Raw genomic sequence first — 22,165 nt, forward strand, 5'->3', positions numbered from 1 at the left:
AAAGTGAGTGAGTGAGTTATAACCACATTGTAGTAGGTGTCTACGGTATCCAATAAACATGACCTCAATCACACAGGTATTTCAAACGACTGATGAAAGCTCTGGATATATGAAAATGAAGAAGGGTGGTGTTTAACATATTCCAAGGTGTATAGATGAACACTATGAAGGTAAAACCTGCACAAGCCTTTCCACAAATAAAGAGTGAAAATATGGTAAAATAACCTCAAAATAACCATGCATCCTGTTTACATAAACACATATATTATCAACATAAACACCATGATCCCTTAAACAATAAGCTTCCAGCTTGTTTATAAGTTGTTGAAACCCACCAATGTCAGGTCTGCGGTCAACAACTCACACTTTCATATTCTTGATATAAAATAAACCTGTACACCTACAGGTACACTGAGCAAATTATGAAACTGTTTCATTCAGTATACGGTCTCAAAGAATATTCTGATTTCATAAGTCAGTAAGTTCCTGTGTTGACAGATGAATGGATTTTATATTGTTGGTTTAAGTTTTCAGCTGTCATGTTTTTGGACGGCAGTATTTATTCTTCCCATAATGAGGCAGATTGCGTCACTCAGATATTAAAATATTTGGATGATGGCCTGTGTTGAAGATAAAGTTGTCATTAAAAAGTCAGTGATATGTTTTACGAGGATACGTTATCTTTTAAAATAAAATAAAATAAATATACAAAATATGTTTTGGAGGCCCTGACTGAAATCAATCACTTTACAATTACTTTTGCAGTTATTTTTATGATACTATCATTATAAATATTGTCACATTCTGATGTAGTTACTATAAAATTGTCAACATTTCCAACAATCATTGTTTGTGTTCACACACGTCTTTTATACTCATCAATGTTATTCCAGGCAAGTCGATACGAGACAGGAAATAATGTAATAAACGTCAAGAAGTATAGTCAAGTGACTTATTCTCTTTAAACCTTCTACAAACAGATGTGCCGTTACCATGGAAACAGTTGATTAGAAATACAAATATCTTACTATAGACATTTCCCCCATTCGGGATTTTTCAAACCATGGCATCTTTACAGTTAGGGTTCATTAAAAACATCTGATGAATATTTTAGTAAAATCTAAATATATTTTATATTTGTATACTTATCCTGCACTACTTACTTCCTGCACTTATTGCTTATGGCTTGAAAAGCGTGGCTTGCCAGACGATGTTAAAAGACGTAGAACTGCAATCACGTCCTGGTCTCGGCTGCTACTCGTCTGCGCATGCATCACCGGAAGGTGACGTCAGCCACCTCAGATTATTGCCAGAAATCCCACAGATGGCAAACAAAGCGGGGAGGTAGCTGATAGCATAGGGTGGGCCCTTATCATATGTAGTGCAGAATAAGTATACAAATATAAAAAATATTTAGATTTTACTAAATTTGTAACTAATCCTGCACTTTTATCCGACAGGCTGGAAGGTGATCGTGCCATCTGAGGGATCGCCTCGCTTATGTAATAGCAGCCAGCTCAATCCGTAAATCCTGTGCTCGGGAAGCGTTGGTAAGTGCTCGAATCTCGTGTGGATGAGAGGACGTAGGAACCAGCCCAGCCGCTTAATATGCCTGAAGAATGGTTGTTCTCAACCATAAGGCAATTGTGTTTTTGCTGACATCTGATTGTGAAGCCCGGGATAGGGGAAGAAATAACCGTTTCCGTGTAAGTTTTGAGTGCACAAACCGGACATAAAAGCAACTCAGTATCGTCTTCAGTGCCAACAATAGATGACAATGGTGGAATGGAAAACTGTCGATCAGGTTGACCTGGTAGTTGATGTTTAGCGATGAAATCCCAACACAGACCCAAATGTACAGAACCATGACGACGATGCTCAAACTTGACCCTAGTCACGTCGAAGGTGTGAACCTCACTCACTCTAGTCGCTGTCGCTAAAGACAAAAGGAAAGCCGTCTTCCTGGATAAATCAGCGAGGGAAGCGTTCTCAAGTGGTTCATAAGGTGCACCACGGAGATGGTCTAAAACAGTGTTGAGATTCCATGCAGGCGGTCGAAACTTCAACTTCTGGGCTTCAATTTTGAATGAACAAATCATAGCCTGTAATTCTTGGATTTTGGAAATCCTTCTGTCAGTGGGAACTGCTAAAACTGAGCTAATTGCCGCCAAATACGTGGCAATGGTGCCTCCCTTCAGACGCCTGGACGTTCGGAGATAAAGTAGGAAATCTGCTATGAACTGAGGAGACGCTTTCAGCAGATCCTGCTTCCTGGTAACACCAAATCGCTCAAACGACTGCCATTTGTCGTCATACAAGTGGCTAGTAGAAGTTCTGTGTGCAGTCGCAATGGCTTTGGCTGCTGTGTCCGAAAACCCCTTAGCACTCAGTGCTTTCTGCAAATGGTCCATGCGTGCAGATTGAACCTATCTGGAGCAGGATACGGAAGACTGCTGTGAGGGGGCATGAGAACGTTCCTCCAATAGCAATATTCCAGCAACATCACGGTGGAGGACACCAGAAATGGGCTTCACACATTGTACCCATGTCGGGATTCGAACCCAGGTCTTCAGCGTGACGAGCCAACGCTTTAACCACTAGACTACCCCACCACCCCTCGTGGGTAGAGGAAAAGGATCTCCTACCACTAGACTTTTTAGAACAGGAAACCAGTTCCTGGCCGGCCAACAAGGCACGACCAAAATCAGTCGAAGGCTATTTGTCTCCTTGACTTTTGCGAGAACTTTGGGTAGTAGAACCGGTGGCGGAAACGCATACACATGAAGCCCCTCCCACGATAGGCGAGAGCATCCACCGCCCAAGCCGCTGGATCCGGGACTGGGGACACATACACTGGCAGTTGATGGATTTGGCTGGTGGCAAACACATCTATGTTTGGAGAACCCAGAGCTTGACTTAGGAGAGTGAAGGCCTCCTTGTGTAGCATCCATTCCGTGGGAGCAACTCTGTTGGGTCTCGATAGAGCGTCTGCTAGGATGTTTCGGCACCCCGGAATATGCCTAACTCTCAACAAAATGTGGAGATCGTCGACCAGTTGAAAGAGCCGAAAAGTCTGATCGAGAAGAAACTGTGAGCATGTTGACCCTTGCTTCTGGAAGTACCATACCACCGTGGTCTTGTCTGTGGCCACGAGAAGACAAATTCCTCGTAGTCGATGCGCCCAGTGATTGATAACGAGGATCACGGTCTCCAACTGTTGGTAATCCGGTGGCCGCTCTGTCAAAGAGACTCCTCCTAAGACGTTCAATGGGCGTCCACCAAAGAAGGTAGCGATGTAACTGAGGTGGAAGACAAAACCGTTGATGAACGTCTGCCTGACGAATGTATGGTTGAAGAAAGCGCTGCAGAGGACGAAGTTGAAGACGCCCTCTGCTGGTAAGGTCCTGCGCCGACGTCAACAATCCCAGGTGTGCCTGCCACTCGCGGAGAGCCAGAGTTCGGAGAGCGCATGTTGAATCAGAGACTGAATCTTTTCCAACCTGTCCAGAGGAATCTGAATTAGGTTCTTGTCCGTCTGGAAATGGCCTCCGATGAATGTCAGAGTGTGAGACGGGACAAGCTCCGATCTGTCCAAGTTGACCAAGCAACCTAGTTGGCGCAACAGACGAAGGGTGAAATCCCGTTGTTGTATAAGAAGCAGACGGTCTAGCATGTGCATAAGGCAATCGTCCAGGTACGGGTCGAAATTTATGCTGAGGCTGGTAGGTGTTGGATGGCATGGATGAAGGGCGTTGTCCCTCTTGAAAAGCTTTCAGAGCAGTCTCCCCTTTCGCAAATTCACACACCTCCCGATAAAATGTGTGTTAAACAGTGTCTACGACGACCAGGGTTGGTGGAATAAGAAAAGAAATGAAGAAAAGGAGAGGAAGCCTTGCCAACGAAAAAAGCAGAAAACCCAGTAAACGCACATAAAAACATTACATACAATGGTAATGAATACAACAGCATAATTGAGAACAAAGTCTCAAAGATCTTAATGATAAAGAGACCATAATACAGACATAATAAATATACCACTACTGTATGGTATAATATATAAGCCTGAACCAAATAAAACACGACGACTACAAATACGGCGAAATGTTGTAATGGTGAAATGATAGAGTGATGACGGGACCGTGTTATAAACAAACGACATCACTAAACAGAACTACTTAACTAAAATAACAAGAGAAAGTGAAAGATAATACCTACACTTCTCGTAGAAGAAAAAATAATAATACTGTGTGGTCAGATTATTAACCACACACAGAAAATCCCATAGGATACAATGAACAGCTGGCAACCCACACGTCTAGTGAAGCGTGCGAAAAGCAATGATCTGAGGTGGCTGACGTCACCTTCCGGTGACGCATGCGTAGACGAATAGCAGCCGAGACCAGGAAGTGATTGCAGTTCTACGTCTTTTAACATCCTCTGGCAAGTCACGCTTTTCAAGCCGTAAGCAATAAGTGCAGGAAGTAAGTAGTGCAGGATTAGTTAAAAATCTATCTTTTCAAGAGACCATTCCCACAAAGTGATCGTAGCATCACAATTTTAAAGGATAGGATTTATTAATATTTTATCGCTACAATCACTTTGTAGACAGAGCCCTCATCACAAACAAATGTTAACATCTGTCCCCACCAATGCTTGTCCTCAAGATGTGTGGTTAAACCACATGAGATCTCTGAACACCAATACAACGCACATATACTTAGTATATTATAAATATGTAAAAAAGCCAGTCAAATATGCAAATTGGTCACATCCTTCTTAGAAAAGAAAACATTTAAAAATTAACAATGGTTTGATGTCATAATTGAACTTAAATATTCTTATGACACTTAACACAACCAATCAAATTATTTGATTTAACCAGGACGTGATAAGACAAACACAACCTGTACAATATTGACCACTTATCAAAACAGCATGGGATAAAACACTTACCACATTTCTTCAAGTTAAATGAACAGGCACATATACTTCTTTCAAAAGCTCTTTAACCCATTTAATTGTATGTATAAAATAATTGGGGGAAATGTTTGTATATGAAAAAATACCCAGTGTACCCCAAACTACCCATTTCAGTCTTGGCATTTAACTGAAGAAATACAGTAATGCCAACTGAGGGAAGTTGTCATGAACATCTTCCTGAAGAACATGACTGCCTCCTCATCGAAGTTGTGTAGTCGGTGATGTTGTGTGGCTAGTGATGTGTCGCAAGTGATGTTGCGTGGTCGGTGATGTAGCATGGTCGGTGATGTTGTGTGGCAAGTGATGTTGTGTGGTCAGTCATGTTGTGTGGCAAGTGATGTTGTGTGGCAAGTGATGTTGTGTGGCTGGTGATGTTGTGTGGCAAGTGATGTTGTGTGGCAAGTGATGTTGTGTGGCTGGTGATGTTGTGTGGCAAGTGATGTTGTGTGGTTGGTGATGTGTGGTCGGTGATGGTGTGTGGTCGGTGATGTTGTGTGGCTAGTGATGTTGTGTGATTGGTGATGTGTGGTTGGTGATGTTGTGTGGCTAGTGATGTTGTGTGGTCGGTGATGGTGTGTGCATGGCCATTGAATACCAATAACACACACTATCAGTCACAAATGGGTCCACAGTTTTCTTTGGGTATTCAATAGATTTTTACTTCTTTGGATCCACTTGATTTGTTCTTTATAAACCAACACATAGACATTAATAAAACGCTCTGGTAAGTGTTACTTAGGTAACCTGTAACTTCCCTGTGATGCCCATTTCATTTAAGCTCACTACAACGATTCATGTTTTAATTAATGGCATATTTAAAATTATTTACTACGGTTGAGGTTGCATATGCAAGCTGAAAAGGTTGTTTTGGGTAATAACACACACTGTTCCACTAAAAGCTTTTGATTTTTTCATGCATACCAGAACATGAGTTACTAAACGTAATTACCGGTGGACAATTGTAATATATTTTATGCAAATATGCAGCTCATATGGACACTGATTGTTCATTTTGCTAGAGAAAAGCACTCACTCACTCACTCACTCTCAAACAGCTGAACAGCTGAGCGAGTGAGTGAGTCAGTGGGGTATACTCTGCTGTCAATGATACTCCAGCAACATCACAACAGGGGACACCAGAAATCAGCTTCACACATTGAACCCAAGTGGAAAACACATGTCTACATATGTTGAATACATCAAGATGTGGGCATGCTTCCTTACCTTGCACAGAAATTATTTGAAAAAATTGAAATCTTTTTTTACAAAATCATTTTCATGACACGTCTTCAACATAACAACAAACATAAAAATTGTTAACTGAATTGTGTGCTATCAGATTTTGTTTTGTTTTTCTCTAAAGAGATGTAAATGCACTTGCATGGGAATAGAACCCAGGTCTCTGACATAATAAGCTAACCAATGGACCAACCAATGTCACCCTTAAGTTAACCTAATAAGCTAACCAATGGACCAACCAATGTCACCCTTAAGTTAACCTAATAAGCTAACCAATGGACCAACCAATGTCACCCTTAAGTTAACCTAATAAGCTAACCAATGGACCAACCAATGTCACCCTTAAGTTAACCAAACTGCCTCTCATACATCTTGACACATGTTCAACAGCGAGTTTGAGTTATTTTCTAATGCTTTTAACTGATCAGTAAGCTGGTTAAGTTCCATATTACATTAGAAGGATTAGCTAACATGACCTCTCACAGGAGAGATACCCAGAGCATCAGAGACAATCACTTGAAGCAGGCAGGATAGTGTATCTGTTCTCTCAACAAAGATCATCTTTAGTGGGAGGATGTCTAGGGCATATCACATGATGCATCATGGTCAGGTCACATGACACAGGAGACTAGGATGAGTCACATGATATGAATAGCCAAGTATTTTGATCACATGACAAAGGGAGACAATCAGACTCGGTTTTCACTTGCTTGTGTGACACTGTCCACCCGGGAAATAACTTGGTCGATAAAAGGTCGTTCCATCACATTCGGGGTCATCAGATAGAAGATCATATCTTCCACTGACTTGCTGAAACTGACAAAAGAGGAAACATATGAATATTTGATACTATAACATTTTATTTAAGTTACCCAAACCTCACTTACATATAATTTGTAACAACACAATGATACTGTTCAAATACTTCAATCACAGATCTCCTAAAAAACAGTTTCTGGTGAAGTCATTCAACATGAAAAATTAACATGATGTTTAAAAGTTTTAACTGAGATTTATTGGACTTCAGGTAAAATATTAAACACAAAATAAATGAAATAAAATATCTGCATTCTCTTATACAAACAGTTAAACTGTTGTTGATGCAGCTGTGAATGTTGACAGAGAGTTAAGCTGCTGATGATTGCAACAATGCAATGTACGGCTAAACTGTAAGTGCTATGTCCAGTAGTACCTTTGAAAACTGACTGGTACTACAATTACCTATTCATTGGACGAATGTTGTGTTAAACAACAACAAAATCAAAACTAAACATATCAATTGGCAATAATACACAGATAATATGTCAAATACCGTGAGTTTTCAGGAAACTTGACATTACGTCCGAGGGAAGCCAGTGCAATACTGTCCCCTCTTTGGTAGGCCTTCTCGAAGGGAGATTCCAGGAATGCCATAGCATACAGCACACAACCCAGGCTCTGACACAAACACAGGAAAACTTCATGAACTTTTTTACACAACATTTAGATTTCAATATATATAATCTAAATTGATATTGATACTGTCTTCCCTCACAATAACTCCCTTTGCGATTCAGCGGTTTCAGTTAAACTGTGGGGTAATCAGTAGCTATACCCAAAAATGTTCCCCAGAGATCACACATCTTCATATCTTCAGATATAGCATTTTAACACATTCGCTCTTGTGATCAAGTAAATTGTGTTGCATAATGCTGTGTATCTCGACTTGGGTGGAGATCATTATCTTAGTTGGAGAATAATCCCCTGATACCTCACCACAAGGAAAACAGGCTGCAGATGGAGTTCTACGCAGGAGAATAAAAGATTTGTCGCACTCACGAATAAGAGAAGTTGTTATCCATAAGTTTGTTCTATATTGTACTTCCCAACTTCTAAAATGCCACTCAAAGAAATAAAAAATCTGTTATCTCTGCTTTAAAGCAACAAGTTGAATGTTGTTAACGAGTCAATGAAACTCCTGTAAACCAGCACAAGTGTATCAAGTGTAGCTGGAAAAATTTGTTGTAGCAGTATGATTTGGGTATATGTGAGAGTGGGTGACATGGCGCTGGATCTAATCTGGGAATAACGAAGCAGTGTTAGTCCAATACATATTCCTTTTGGCTCTTCCCTACTCCAAACTCTTCAAAGGTTTGATTGTAATAATTTTGACTGCAATCAGCCTAGTACTGAAAAATTTCAAATCATTTAATTCATCAGCTTGGCATACATGCCTAGAGGAGTACTGAAGTTGAACTCAAACATAATTTGACTTCATTAGAAAGTTCCAGAGCCCAAACTGTATACTCACCCAAATGTCTGTTCTTTCATCAATATTAGCATTAGAGTCTACGTTGAACAGTTCTGGGGCCCTGTACAGCATTGAGCACCTCTCTTCTGCAGTGTCCTGTAGTTGTAAACATGTGAAATATCTCAGGGAATACACAACCTAGTTGTCATGGCAACCCCCAAAATGAACCAATAATAAAACCTGTGCAATGACCTTAATGACATTATTAATAAAAGGGGATTACTCAAAGGTGTGTACACTCTTTGATAATAAACACATAAAAGAAAAACTTTGACTTCAATCAGTTAATGTTTAATCTATTTTACATGTTTAGCTGCTGTTTATGTAATTTTCTGACTAAAATTAATATTTTATACTTATCCTGACTCATGCTAATTATGCTTGTCTCCTTCCTCTTGCGAATGATAGTGGAACACTTGAAATCCATTGATGTTCCCTTTAAAAAAGCGGATGTAAAATCACTCACCCAAGAGTAGCGTCCCTTTCCTCCCTTTGGCGCCCAAATGGTCATATGATCAGCCATATTTGTCACTCTCCGTATGTAAGCCCGACACCTGTATTTACAGGGAAATCCAGAGTGCCATAAGAGGGGAGGTTGGGAGGGCTAACCTCATGAGTCAGGATAAGTATAAAATATCAATTTTAGTCAGTAGAATTACATATTTTTCCTTATCCTGACTCATGCTAATTATGCTTGCAGAATCCGTCGGAAACGGTGGTGGGTCAAGCCACGTTCTGGATTCACTGGTTGTAGATTTACGTCCTGTATTACCCCTCTTGGGAACTTATGACGGCACTGTTAAAGATTCTTTCAACTTCTCTCTGATGAGTCTGGGGGGACCACAACTTATCAGATTTTTTCCGAAACTTCTCCTGACATTTTCGTGTGGATTTTTGATATACTAATATTCCATTAGTTATCTATTGCAACTCGAACTCTTGAAGCGCGCATCAAGTGGAGATGCGACCCTTCTTCATGCACGAGTATGTCCTATACAAGTACAGGGTCTATCACTCATGCTAGTCTGTCCTAGACGTGTGCATGGACTTATAGCCATTGCACTCCAGAGCGTTGGTTTTCACAAGTCACGTGATCATAGGGGTGAGATTTACTCCGCCTTTGTGGAACTGTTAGTTGTGGTGCTACAACAAGTGGCCCAAACTGGTGAATGCCTGAGACGTCTTCAGTGGCAATGTCTCTGAGGTAGTGGTTGGCAAACACCGTGTTCGATCTCCAAAAGCAGCCCTCCATTATAGTTGTAATCAAGCAGTTTCCATGCAGTGCAAGTGTTGACGCCAGGGCTCTGACTTCATGTGGATTGGAGGCTCGTGGAAGCTCAAGTCCTGCTGCTTTATAGGCCCTTAGTATAACGGCTCTCATCCAGACTGATATAGTTGTCCGTGAGACTTCCGTGGGCGTCTCAGTGGATAAGGGGATGAATTTTCGGCTCCTTGTTTTAGTTCTTTGTAAGTAGACTTTAAGTGCTCTGACTGGGCATAAGGATAGATCCTGCATATCCTGTGGCCCAAGGCCTGTAGATAGTGCTGGGATGTGGAACTGTCTGTCAGGCTGACCAGGCAGTTGATTCTTGGCGATAAAATCCCATCTCAGTCCCAGATGTACGATGTCACAATGTCTTGATTCAAATCGTGTTCGTTAAAGGTCAGAGCATGTATTTCTGACATCCTTGCAGCTGTTGCTAGGGCGATCAGGAACAGCGTTTTCTGAGCTAGTAGTTCAAAGGATGTCCGTTCCAGAGGCTCGTAGGCATCACTGGTGAGATGTTGTAAACCTATGTTAAGATCCCAGGCAGGAGCCTTAAATTTCTTTTGTTGGTTTTCCAACTTGAACGAGCGTAGTAGTGCCAGAATCTCTGGTACTTTGGTCAGCTTGATACCCGATTTCATGGTGATAACTGTACTGAGGGAAACTAAGTACGTTGAGAGTGTTGAACCTTTTAAGTGTCTCGTCTGTCGTAGATGACATAAGTATTCCTCCACTTGAGGATGTGTTGCTTTCACCGCTGTAAAGCCTTTCCTCTTTGCATATTGTTCAAATCTCTGCCACTTGTCGTCGAATAAGTTGCGAGTTGATCTGCATAGAGCTAGTGTTACTGCTTTCGCTGGTCTGGTGGAGTACCCTCTAGTCTTCAGGCAAGCTTTAATACGCTCCACGTGTGTTGCTGGAACAGTGTCTGGTTCCCGTGAGCTTGCTTGGTGTCTGGATGGGCGAGTAGGTTCGACCACTCTTGTAGGTTCAGGGTTGGAATTCCGAGTTCTTGTATGAGGACGGGAAACCATACCCTCGCTGGCCAGTAGGGCTCGACCAAAATCAGTTGCAATGTAGTCGTCTGCTTGATTTTCTGTAGTACTTGTGGTAGCAGTGCAGGAGGCGGAAACGCGTAAGCATTTAGTCCTTCCCATGAGATGCTTAGAGCATCTGCTGCCCATGCCTGAGGATCTGGAATCGGTGAGACGAACGTTGGTAGCTGTTTGTTGAACTTTGTTGCAAACAGGTCTATTAGTGAGGATCATAAAGTCTGTCTGATGAACTGGAATGCTTCTGGATGCAACATCCATTCCGTCGGGGATGGTTGTAGTGGACGAGATAGGGCGTCTGCTATGACATTCTTTGCTCCCGGAATGTGGCATGCCTTCATGTAGATGTTCAGGTCGTCGACGATGCTGAACAGGAGAAAGCTGAATTGTAGCAGACTTCTTGATCTTGTTGACCCTTGTTTGTTGATGTAAAACGCCATGTGGAGTTGTCCCTGTGTACCATGAGTCGTGCGTTCTTTAGTATGCTGGACCAATGTTGTAAAGCGTTGATTACCGCTTTCATCTCCAACAGATTGATGTGTGACTTCTGATCCTAACTCGACCACTTCCCTGCTGCCACTTTGTTGTTGAAGTGCGCACCCCATCCTTGTAGGGAGGCATCCGCGTAAAGATGAGTGTTGCAAACCGGCTCTGACAAAAAGGTCCCTCCGCAACGTTCGACTTCCGAGTCCACCATAGGAGATATGGTTTCAGGCTGTCCGGTAGTATTAACGGATCTAGGCTGTCTAGGTGGGCGTTCACAAATACAGTAGAACATGGTTATAGCAAACACGGATATAGCGTACAAACGGATATGGCGAACAAATTTAAAAGTCCCGTCAACAGTCCTTTATAATATCATTGAAATTATACGTGAATAACGAACTCGTGAGTAGCGAATTAACGGCTATAGCGAACTGATTTACTACCCCCAAGACCCAATTAACGACGTGATTAGCGAACTCACTCAGTGTCAGCTCAGCCACTTAGCGGTACAGTATACATCAATCTTGTTGGCGGTGAATCAACATTGTTTGATGGTCATTAATCAATTAACAAAACAAACATATCGTGTTTAACGAAAGTTTTCGTTGACGAGGACGGTATCCATTGCCGTAGTATGATTGGCTGCCTTAGGTCACGTGTCTGATTTTGACCAATCACGATCCTTATAGCAGACTGTGGCTAAAAAGCGCCATTAGAAACCAATCTTTATCCAATAAAATCGCTTTTACAACTGTGAAAATACTCGCAAGGGTACAGTGATATTGTTGATGTTCCAGAGCTGTCGAACGATACCAGACACCACACGATTTCTACCTCGCATGTTATTCATAATGGCTTCAAAAACGGAGGTATTTCCCGTTGTTGTGTCATGTTAACGAACGGAAAGCCTGATTACATAAAAATGAAAATATAAAAGAAAAAGGCACTGGCATGTTATGACATGTCACAAAAGGAAAAAAAATCGCTACAGTTTTTGCTTCTTTCGTGGTTTATCTGGACATTATAAATGTAAGCTTGCATTTTCATTAAAAAATAAATGTATTTAAGTTGTAGTTGTATTATTTCAATTTTATTATAAAAATAAACTTCATATTTATCAACATGATATAGGTAATGTCTGAGAATGTCTACATCTCAACAATCCAAGATGGCGGTCAAATGTGAATAACGAACAACGGATATAGCGAACTAAATTTCTTGGTCCCTTGGAGTTCGTTATATCCGTGTTCTACTGTACTTGTAGTGGGTGCAACTGTAATCTCCCTCTGCGAGTCATGTCTTGAGCTGAGGTGAGTAGACCGAGCATGCTTTACCAAGCACGTAGTGTCAACGGAGAGAGCAATGCTTGAGATATCATCTGTTGTATTTTGACCCAACGATCCTCTGGAACGACTATACGATTCACTGGTGTGATGAGTCGAATTCCTAGGAATTGCAGATCTTGTATCGGCTCCAGTTCTAACTTGAGGAGATTCACTAGCCATCCTAGTTGAGTGAGCAGCCTGATGGTGAAGTCTAGTTGCAGTCTGAGTTGACAGGGATCTTGATGAGCTTGAATCCCGTCGTCCAGGTAGAAAGCACTGCATAGACCTCGACGATGTAGATATGTGACGATGGGCTTGGTCACTCGAGTAAACAACCTGGGGGCTGACGTTATTCCAAACGGTAGAACCTTCAACTGGAAGTGCTGTCCGTTGAACAGGAAACGTAGGTATTTCCTTGAGTCTGTATGTATCGGGATGTGGAGGTACGCATCTTGCAGATCTATGCTGGCGAGGTAGTCTGCTGGACGAACGAGATGTCAGAGCTGAGAAAGATGTATCATCTTAGATACTCCCGGTGGAACTTCCTCATGTTGTAGATGAGCCGAAATTTGTCCTTGGAATTCTTCTTCGGTACCAGGAAAATTGGGGAGTAGAATCCGGCCGTGATGAGATCTTGATCTATCTCTTCTACTGCCTCTTTGCCAAGTAGGGTCTTGATAGCGTCGTCCAGTTTCTCTGTCTGGTCGGCTGCGTAGTTGAAGCGGGTCAGCCGCAGACACTCAGTACCTACAACGAACTTGTAAGAAAGTAAACATGAAGAAAACACATGTCAAACAACGGAAAATTTAGATCAAATTTCAAACCGTAATGTAGAATATAATCCTACAAAAAGACAAAGTCATCAATATCCCCTGCAATGGCAAAATACTCTTCATGATTTTGTCTACGAGTTATGATTATGTCAAATATTTAGGTGTGTATATAGAAAAGTGGAAGGAGAGTATTGAAAGTTTTTTAAAGTTCTGCTCCAGAAAGGAGCACTATCACCAATTTCAGTCTAAGTCAAACTTGTTGCTATGGAAATGCCAAAAATATTTTATTCAGAATTCCAAAACTACCAAAAGGCACCAGTACACCACCAGATCTATCCATGTGCCAAGTTTGGTGAAGAAATATTGAACGGTTTTAGAGCTCTGCTCCGGAAAAAAGCACTACCACTAATTTCAGTTTTAGTCAAACTTGTTGCCATGGAAATGCCAAAAATATTTTATTCAGAATTCCAAAACTACCAAAAGGCACCAGTACACCACCAGACCAATCTATGTGCCAAGTTTGCTGAAGATATATTGAACAGTTTTAGAGTTCTGCGCCGGAAAAGAGCACAACCACCAATTTCAGTCTAAGTCAAACTTGTTGCCATGGAAATGCCAAAAATATTTTATTCAGAAATTTTATTCGTAAACAGCAATAATTATGATGTAGGTCCCAAAATATAAAGGATATGTATAAGGACCGAGGTGCTCTCACAACCGTCATCAAGGGCGAAGAAGGAGAGAGTGACAAATATGGCTGTTCATGTGACCATTTGGGCGCCAAAGGGAGGAAAGGGACGCTACTCTTGGGTGAGTGATTTTACGTCTGCTTTTTTAAAGGGAACTTCAATGGATTTCAAGTGTTCCACTATCATTCGCAAGAGGAAGGAGACAAGCATAATTAGCATGATTAATGATGTTTACAACATTCCCATAATGTTTTGGGGTAGGTATAATTCTTTCCGAGATTATCCAAGATAATACATCTCAAGTTTATTTTGAGAATGAGCACAAAGCTTGAAGTAAAATGTAGCATTTTAATCACATAACACTTGGGAGTGAGAGTGAGTGAGTGAGTTTAGTTTTACGTCGCACTCAGCAATATTCCAGCTATATGGCAGCGGTTTGTAAATAATCGAGTCTGGACCAGACAGTCCAGTGATCAACAGCATGAGCCCCAATCTGCTCAATTGGGAACTGATGACATGTGTCAAACAAGTCAGCAAGCCTGACCACCCGATCCCGTCAGTCGCCTTGTACGACAAGCATGGGTTACTGAAGATCAATATTCTAACCCGGACCTTCACGGGTATGGGAGTAAGAGAAATCTTTGCTTTGATACTGAGAGAGGAAATAGAGATTGTTACACCACTTCTGAAAAGCAGGGGCGGTGGTGTAGCCTAGTGGTTAAAGTGTTTACTCGTCATGCCAAAGACCCGGATTCAATTCCCCACATGGGTACAATGTGTGAAGCCTATTTCTAGAATATTGCTGAAATATTGGTAAAAGTGGCGTAAATTCGAACTCACTCACTCTGAAAACCAGCTATGGCTTGTCCATGGCATTTATAATATTGATTGTGATATATTGGAAAATCTTAAAGTGCCCTGGACAACTGCGGATGGGTTGGCCCCTGCAGTGATGTTAGACTGGATTCCAGGAATACTCACCTGCAGTGCCCGGGCTTCTCGGAGATTCCTCACATCAACCCTAGCTTTGGCTGCCGAGCCCAGATCCATCAACACCGGGGTCTCATCATCTGCTATCATGATGTTGGCAGGCTTCAGGTCTCTGGGAGTGAACATGTTAACATTTGGTAACAACTTTTTTTTTTATTATTTCAGTTATAAATATATGGCTGGATGTTGGAGGATAGCCCAAAGTGGTTAAGTCTTAGACAATTACCATGTTGGTGCAAAACAAATGCATGCATGGTGTTGATATTGCTGGAAATTTGTTTACATCTTTTAGTTTGACATTGACCAAATGAACAACCTTGCTCTCTTGTCAAACACTCTATCCACAAGACCATGGAAGTAGTATACATGAGTGGATCAACCAAGACACAGAACGGTCAAGGGAGAGAACCATTGGGCAGACACTCTATCCACTAGACCATGGAGGTAGTACACAAGAGGCAATCTACCGAGTCACTGAAGAGCCAAGGGAGAGAACCATCGGGCAGACGCTCTACCCACTGCACCACCGAGGTGGTACTTAACATGTAGAGGTGACCCAGTATATGTGACACACAACAGCAATATTACCTGTGTGCATATGGAGGGTTGAAGGAATGCAAGGCTCGGACACCATGACAAATGCCCAAGAACATTCTCCACAGCTTCTCCTCCGCCATCTTCTCCGACTTGGCTGCTAGGTATTCAATCTTGTCTTGTATACCACCTCTCTGTGTGAGTGAGGGAATAGAAATATCCTGTTTTCAGATCTGTAGGTGCTCATGAGCATTCAATGCCTGGACTCTTCAATTCAAATATTAAAATGTATTAACATTTGATAATACCTTTAAGTCTGAAGACACATGTTTATCGACTTATCAAGTATCTGCAACACTATCTTTATGTGAACTGGTGTGACGAAACCCTGCATCAATTTGACTTCATTACAATTTATGTAGTCCATGTGTGCTTGTCACGGACATATCATGTCAAGTATTAAAGTCAACTTTTGAATGTAACCTAAATCTTGTATCATGCAACTAGGCCCATAATACTCAGTTTTCGGTCTATATGGTCTAATTTATATAAACTTGTTTATTTTGGGAGAAATACAGTATTTTCCTCTATTAATCCCAGTGGAAGACTATTTTCAAGTCTTTATTGAGACTATATCTTCATTATTAGTCAATGTAGAACAATTAAAATAATATGTGATGGTAGCCACTAACGTCTGCTATCACATGTCCAGATTTGACTCATAAGATTAATGAATATTTTTTGGCTATATCATAAAACTTGATGCTTGAGAAACACAGTCTCTAAGTTTCAAGTATCATTTTCAATCTTTCTTGGCCAAGTCAGAGGTTGTCCCCTCTGACGTCCGGCAACTCCCTATAAATTCCAAACCATTCTAGTTGGGGGCAGTTCCCACGGTGGACTCACTCCAACTAGGACCTCTTGGAACGCTGGACACAGGAATATGTTGGTAAGTTCCTTGTAATCTTACCTTCAGTCTGGCGCTCCAATTATTACTTCACGTAATACACTATTCCTGTCAGGGGTATTTTTATTATAACTGGTTCTTCATGTCCATATAGGCTTAATAGGAGTTCAGCTCATTGATACATATTGCAATTTTAATTTGGGTTATTCAGATCTACATGTATAGTCCTAATAAACGTATTAACATTACTGTTTGGTTGTGCTCTTTTTTATTATATATTATTTTATCTTAGTCACTGGTGCGGTCATTATGGTGTCTCTAGACGACCACACATGGTTGAGCCAATGACCCTTAACGCAGGGGTCACTACCGCTGCCAGCACCATGACAACTGGTACACTCTGAAAGGCTATAATGTCATGATACCTCTCAACAGCTGAACTTGCCTGGTTAAGTTAATGTGAAGGAAGCCAGCTAAGCCAAAGCTGTTTGGATGATACTGATATTCATGTGGTATCCCTTACGCATTGCTAAAATAATTTAAACTTTATATCTCAGATCACGAGAGCAAAGGATTCTTATCAAGAAAAATGTTCATAACATTCATAGAGAGAGAAACATTAGAAGGATTTCTGGGATCCAACCCTACTATTTCATATCCCATGGTTGTCTTCACATACTTGTTGATCAATATATCAAAAGTTCAGACAGCATGTACTTCCTTGAAACAGCACTTGCAGCTGCAGTGTTCAGCAATGTCAACACTTTTCTCGACAGAACTGCTCATTTCATCCATACTTAATAAACTGTTCAATAGAGGCAAGTTTGAAAATTTATCAGTCTGTTCAATAGAGGCAAGTTTGAATATTTTTTTCAGTCTCAGTAAACTTAGGCTCTGTACTATTCGTTACAATACTATGCTGAGTCAAACAAACCCTAGTAGAAGGTCGCGTTTGAAATGACCCCAAATCGAAATGCTTCCCAGTACAATAAATCATGACAAGGCTGGTTTACCTCACCCATCTGCTTTGCTGATCGCTACGCTACCATCGCATGCAATCAATTAAAACTTAATGTAAACATAATCATGGATGATTGGCCTCTCGATCACCACTCATGACGCCTACCAATTCTTTATTGTTATTTCTGCAAGTCAACTGAATGCTGATTTTGACCCTCAACGAAACGACCTAGTCATGATTGGATGACGATAATTCCACACAAAATGAGGGTGTGGTCGAAGCAAGCCTTCTGATTGGTCGATGCTTTTAAATCTGCACATTCTTTATTAATTCGCAGGAATTTTGAATGTCATTGCCTGCTTGACTTGGAAATGTAAGATTTTTTTTCCAGCAAAGGCTTCTTAAAAGAAAAAATCAGCTGTAAATGTCTCCTTAACAAGCGTTGACCAATCAGAGGGCTTGCTTCGACCAAAGCCCCGTTTTGTAAAAACATTACATTTACGTTTCTTACATTTCCAGGTCAGAGGCCACGAAGTCTGTGGTCAGATGTAAGAGATAAACAATTAGTTACAGGGCGTAAAAATGTAGGAAGTGCTATTCTGATAACCAACCATATAGGAAGTGAGATTAAGTGAGTTTTTAGTATTAAACCAATTTTAGCAATATTTCACACAATCGAATCCTGGACTTCGGTGTGATAAGCGAACGTTTTAAACACTAGGCTACCCCACAAACAACTACCAACCTTATAATACGGCATAACGATGAACACTTCACTGGTGATGTCAAGTGTCTTGGAGTAATGTCCGACTGGCTTCATGCAGTGGGTTTCCAGGGGCACGATGTTGTTGTGGTGAAATGTCCGCATGATTTCAACCTCTTGCATCGCCACCCGTTCTTCATCCTTGGAGTGACATGTGATCCTCTTGAGGGCAAAAAGCTTGTGGGTCCGCGCTTCTTCTAGCAGATCAACATAACTGAACCCTCTGGAGCAGAATTTGGAAAACATTACCCCAAGAACATGAGTACGATGTACAACCAGAAAACATTACCCCAAGAACATGAGTACGATGTACAACCAGAAAACATTACCCCCGTCATACAGTAATTGTAGTGGTACGATTAATTGAAATAATTGTTGACTAGTCGCAGTGACTAAATGGCCAAGCAATTGATCATGTTTTCTCATCATCCAACACAAACAATTTTGGAGCACATGTTTGCATTAATATTTTTCACAAGGTTGGTTTTGCCTGACATTAAATTTACATTTCATAAGCACTACAAGCTTGTTCCAAGTCATGATTGAATATATCTTGAAGACTCCAGGAAATGTATGTTCCTAACATACTAGTCATCCTGTAAAGATGTGAAATTTGCAAATGCATTTTGTACAATTTGCAAAAAACACACAAAAGAGTGAGTGAGTTTAGGTTTACGCCGCTTTTAGCAATATTCCAGCAATATCACGGCGGGGGACACCAGAAATGGGCTTCACACATTGTACCCATGTGGGGAATCGAACCCGGGTCTTTGGCATGGCGAGCAAATGCTTTAATCACTAGGCTACCCTACTGCCCCAAAAAACAAAAGAACTACATATTTTTTCTTTATTTTTTTGTGCATTAACTTTCTTTGTATCTTTCGAATCCCGGATGGGACTCAACCCAACAAAAGAACTAGAATCTGTACTTTACAAAGAAAGTATAATCCCAAATATAACATATGTTACATTTGACCACTTTCTAAATGGCATTGTGTATTTCATAGCTTTCGGCCATGGGAGCCGTGCCAATTAACGCTTATCAGAGGGGTACACAAAGTCCGCAGTCTAGACTACCAAGATGACTTCCATTTTTGTGGAAGCCGCGGTGGCTGAGCGGTCTGACTTTGTGTGCTGGCGATTAGGTGCCTGACTCTGAGGGTGTGGGTTCGAATCCCGGATGGGACTCAATCCAACAAAAGTTCTAGAATCTGTACTTTACTCAGAAAGTATAATCCCAAATATAACATATGTTACATTTGACCACTTTCTAAATGGCATTGTGTATTTCATAGCTTTCGGCCATGGGAGCCGTGCCAATTAACGCTTATCAGAGGGGTACACAAAGTCCGCAGTCTAGACTACCAAGATGACTTCCATTTTTGTGGAAGCCGCGGTGGCTGAGCGGTCTGACTTTGTGTGCTGGCGATTAGGTGCCTGACTCTGAGGGTGTGGGTTCGAATCCCGGATGGGACTCAACCCAATAAAAGTACTAGAATCTGTACTTTACAAAGAAAGTGTAATCCCAAATATAACATGTTACATAACAGGACAATTTGATAAATGACACTAACCAATTATTTTTGATGATTGGTCGGTTGTAATGAACAAATCATCAATTAAGATGTTTTAACCAATTCCCAACACTACCCTCTGAACATAAATGACATTACAACCTAACAGAATAAGGTGTACGACCAGAAAACATTACCCCTGAACATGAATGATTTGTACAATACGATTGGTTCATTAGACCAAGTAGTGTAACCAATCAAATTGGCATATGTAAATCAAAGGTGCACAGGAATGGATCCAGGGGTTAGTGTAGGTTTACTGCAAATTTAGCCCTGGAGATATATATTGATGAATTGAGTATGTAGGTACATAAGTCATTAGGAGACAGAGAGAGACCCCAACTGTAAAACCTGGTGCCCTGAAATGTAAATCAGAAATGTGGTATCATTATTACCCTTCTCCAAGTCTTGACCGAACATAGAAGTTTCTGTTGTCAATGTTGATAGATTCTTTGCCACAAATGCAGCCCATTTTTAACATCAAACTGAGTCCAAGTGTATTCATACGTGGTTGCTAGGCAACTTTTTCTTGTGAAGATGGTTCTTCATTTCATACCCTGTTATCAAACAAACAAAAAGCAAACAGTGACAAAAAGTACCAAGGCAGGTAAATGTGTATCATGAAATGTATCATCTGAGAATATTACTGACACATCAATGTATTGGAGAATCCTGACAAGCCCTGAAAAATAGCACCAATACACTGTTCATCGAGAATTACCATATAAACAATGATTAAGTAACCATCCCCTGGCCAATAAGCACCCCCTACCAAGAACATAAATGACAGTCCCTGTTTTCTTGAAATACCAAGGTCGTGAAGGTGTATCATAGCAGAACAATTATATACAGGTGCTCAGTAAAGTTTTAGCAAAAGATCTGGATTTCATTATCATTTATAGGTTCTGCACTACTGCTTGACCCCTGAACAATGAAATTTACCATGTTCTATCACTATTCCTTGCACTATCAAATATAAGCTTTAAGTCGCAGTGACTGGGTGGGTTAGATGGCTGACTTTGGGTGCCAGCAATTGGGTGCCTGACACTGAGAGTGTGGGTTTGAATCCTGTATGGGAGTCAACCTATCAAAAGAACTAGAATCTGTACTCTTACTGAGAAAGTGTTATCCCAAATATGGGTGTGTGGTCTTGTGCATAGAGTTCAGGTCACAAATCAGTTGAAGTTAAGCAATGTTGATCAAGGAGAGTCATTGGATAGGGGACCGTGTTTGTCAGTTTGACTCCTGAGAGTTTTAAGGACTTCAGTACTGCCCCCACAACGGAGATGACGAGATACATATGGTCTCACCTTAGGCAAGTGAGTTTGTTCAAAATTCCTCTATTCACCAGCAGAAAAATGGGTACCCAGTGGGATATAAGTTATGTGACTATTAACCTTCTAGCGCCTCACAGGCATTTTTGGAGTTCAGGGGCAATAATAATTATATTGTTTGGGCACTACGGGCATGTATTGTCCATGGAGCAATGTACATGATAAATGGACTATTATTACTATTCTATAAAATATAACATAATATTATGTTACAACAGATTCTGTTCAGGATAATAACTTTAAACTGATAGGATAAAACCAATCCAGAGATGCTGTTAACATACTTGGAATGGAAATATGTTACAAAATCATAACTTGAAACTTGACACTTCATGCTGAATACGTCAATATATGCTCTACTGTAAACTGAAGTGAAATATTGATTTTTCCTGAAAAGACAAAAGCTATTTTGACCCTGAATATTGGAAATCAATAACCCGATAACAGATTTCAGTGTTCTTAAATAACTATACAATATATTAGCGACGCACAATTCATGCATAAAATCATTAGCAACTTAGCAGACGAATTCAGTGAGATGTACATCTGTTCAGCCTGCATATTCCATAAAGGTTTTTACCATGAACGTAAAACCTCATCGGGTACATGAAAAGATATGGTCGTTTTAATAATAACAACAACCTTGTGTATCGCAAAATTAAAATACCTAACAAACCATATAAGTGGTATGTAATCTAAAACAACACTTACATGAACACGCATTGACAGTTAAAGCATTTACTTTACTAAATGAAAACAAGCACCTGTCTTCTGCTACCGGAAGTGACATCGCATACCTTAGTTCCTATACAACACCTTAACTAATATAAGACCTCTAAGGCATCTTGATATAAAATAGTGTTCTACAAGTTTCACGTTTTCATATTTTTATATTTCATAATATATTTTGAAATTATAATATCCCATAAAGCTTTCATGTACTGAATAAACATCAAGCAATACAACATTATTTGATGAACCGCAATAAGTTGTGCCTCGTA

At 40.7% G+C, this 22,165-nt stretch overlaps 1 protein-coding gene across 2 annotated transcripts; it reads right to left on the reverse strand.

Annotated features, from left to right (window-relative positions):
- Positions 1 to 5,444: 5,444 nt before the first annotated feature.
- LOC124274373 (serine/threonine-protein kinase 16-like) lies at positions 5,445 to 21,952 on the reverse strand. 2 transcript variants are annotated; one of them, XR_006897926.1, is made up of 9 exons: positions 21,876 to 21,952; positions 20,226 to 20,387; positions 18,239 to 18,479; positions 15,680 to 15,819; positions 15,083 to 15,203; positions 8,510 to 8,605; positions 7,532 to 7,656; positions 6,572 to 7,035; positions 5,445 to 6,433 (listed from the first exon to the last, which is right to left on the reverse strand). XR_006897926.1 is itself a non-coding variant. In XM_046709754.1 (8 exons), exons 2-8 carry the CDS (start codon positions 20,333 to 20,335, stop codon positions 6,909 to 6,911), a joined length of 960 nt encoding a protein of 319 aa, XP_046565710.1. In that variant the 5' UTR covers positions 20,336 to 20,387; positions 21,876 to 21,952; the 3' UTR covers positions 6,520 to 6,908. The 2 variants fall into 2 exon arrangements, 1 of the variants encoding a protein (XP_046565710.1); XM_046709754.1 differs by lacking the exon at positions 5,445 to 6,433 and having other exon boundaries at positions 6,520 to 7,035.
- Positions 21,953 to 22,165: the final 213 nt, after the last annotated feature.

Source organism: Haliotis rubra, unplaced genomic scaffold, assembly GCF_003918875.1.
Source record: "Haliotis rubra isolate DU_JTF1 unplaced genomic scaffold, ASM391887v1 Scf104, whole genome shotgun sequence".
Taxonomy (NCBI): Eukaryota; Metazoa; Mollusca; class Gastropoda; order Lepetellida; family Haliotidae; genus Haliotis; species Haliotis rubra.

Bases quoted from the DNA above. Each gene is read 5' to 3' on its own strand.
- LOC124274373 (XM_046709754.1), bottom strand. From the start codon at position 20,335: ATGAATACACTTGGACTCAGTTTGATGTTAAAAATGGGCTGCATTTGT. The intron at 15,204-15,679 runs GTAATATTGCTG...GTTCACTCCCAG, and splicing joins AACCCTCCATATGCACACAG to AGACCTGAAGCCTGCCAACA. The intron at 8,606-15,082 runs GTGAGTATTCCT...TTACAACTACAG, and splicing joins GAGAAGCCCGGGCACTGCAG to GACACTGCAGAAGAGAGGTG.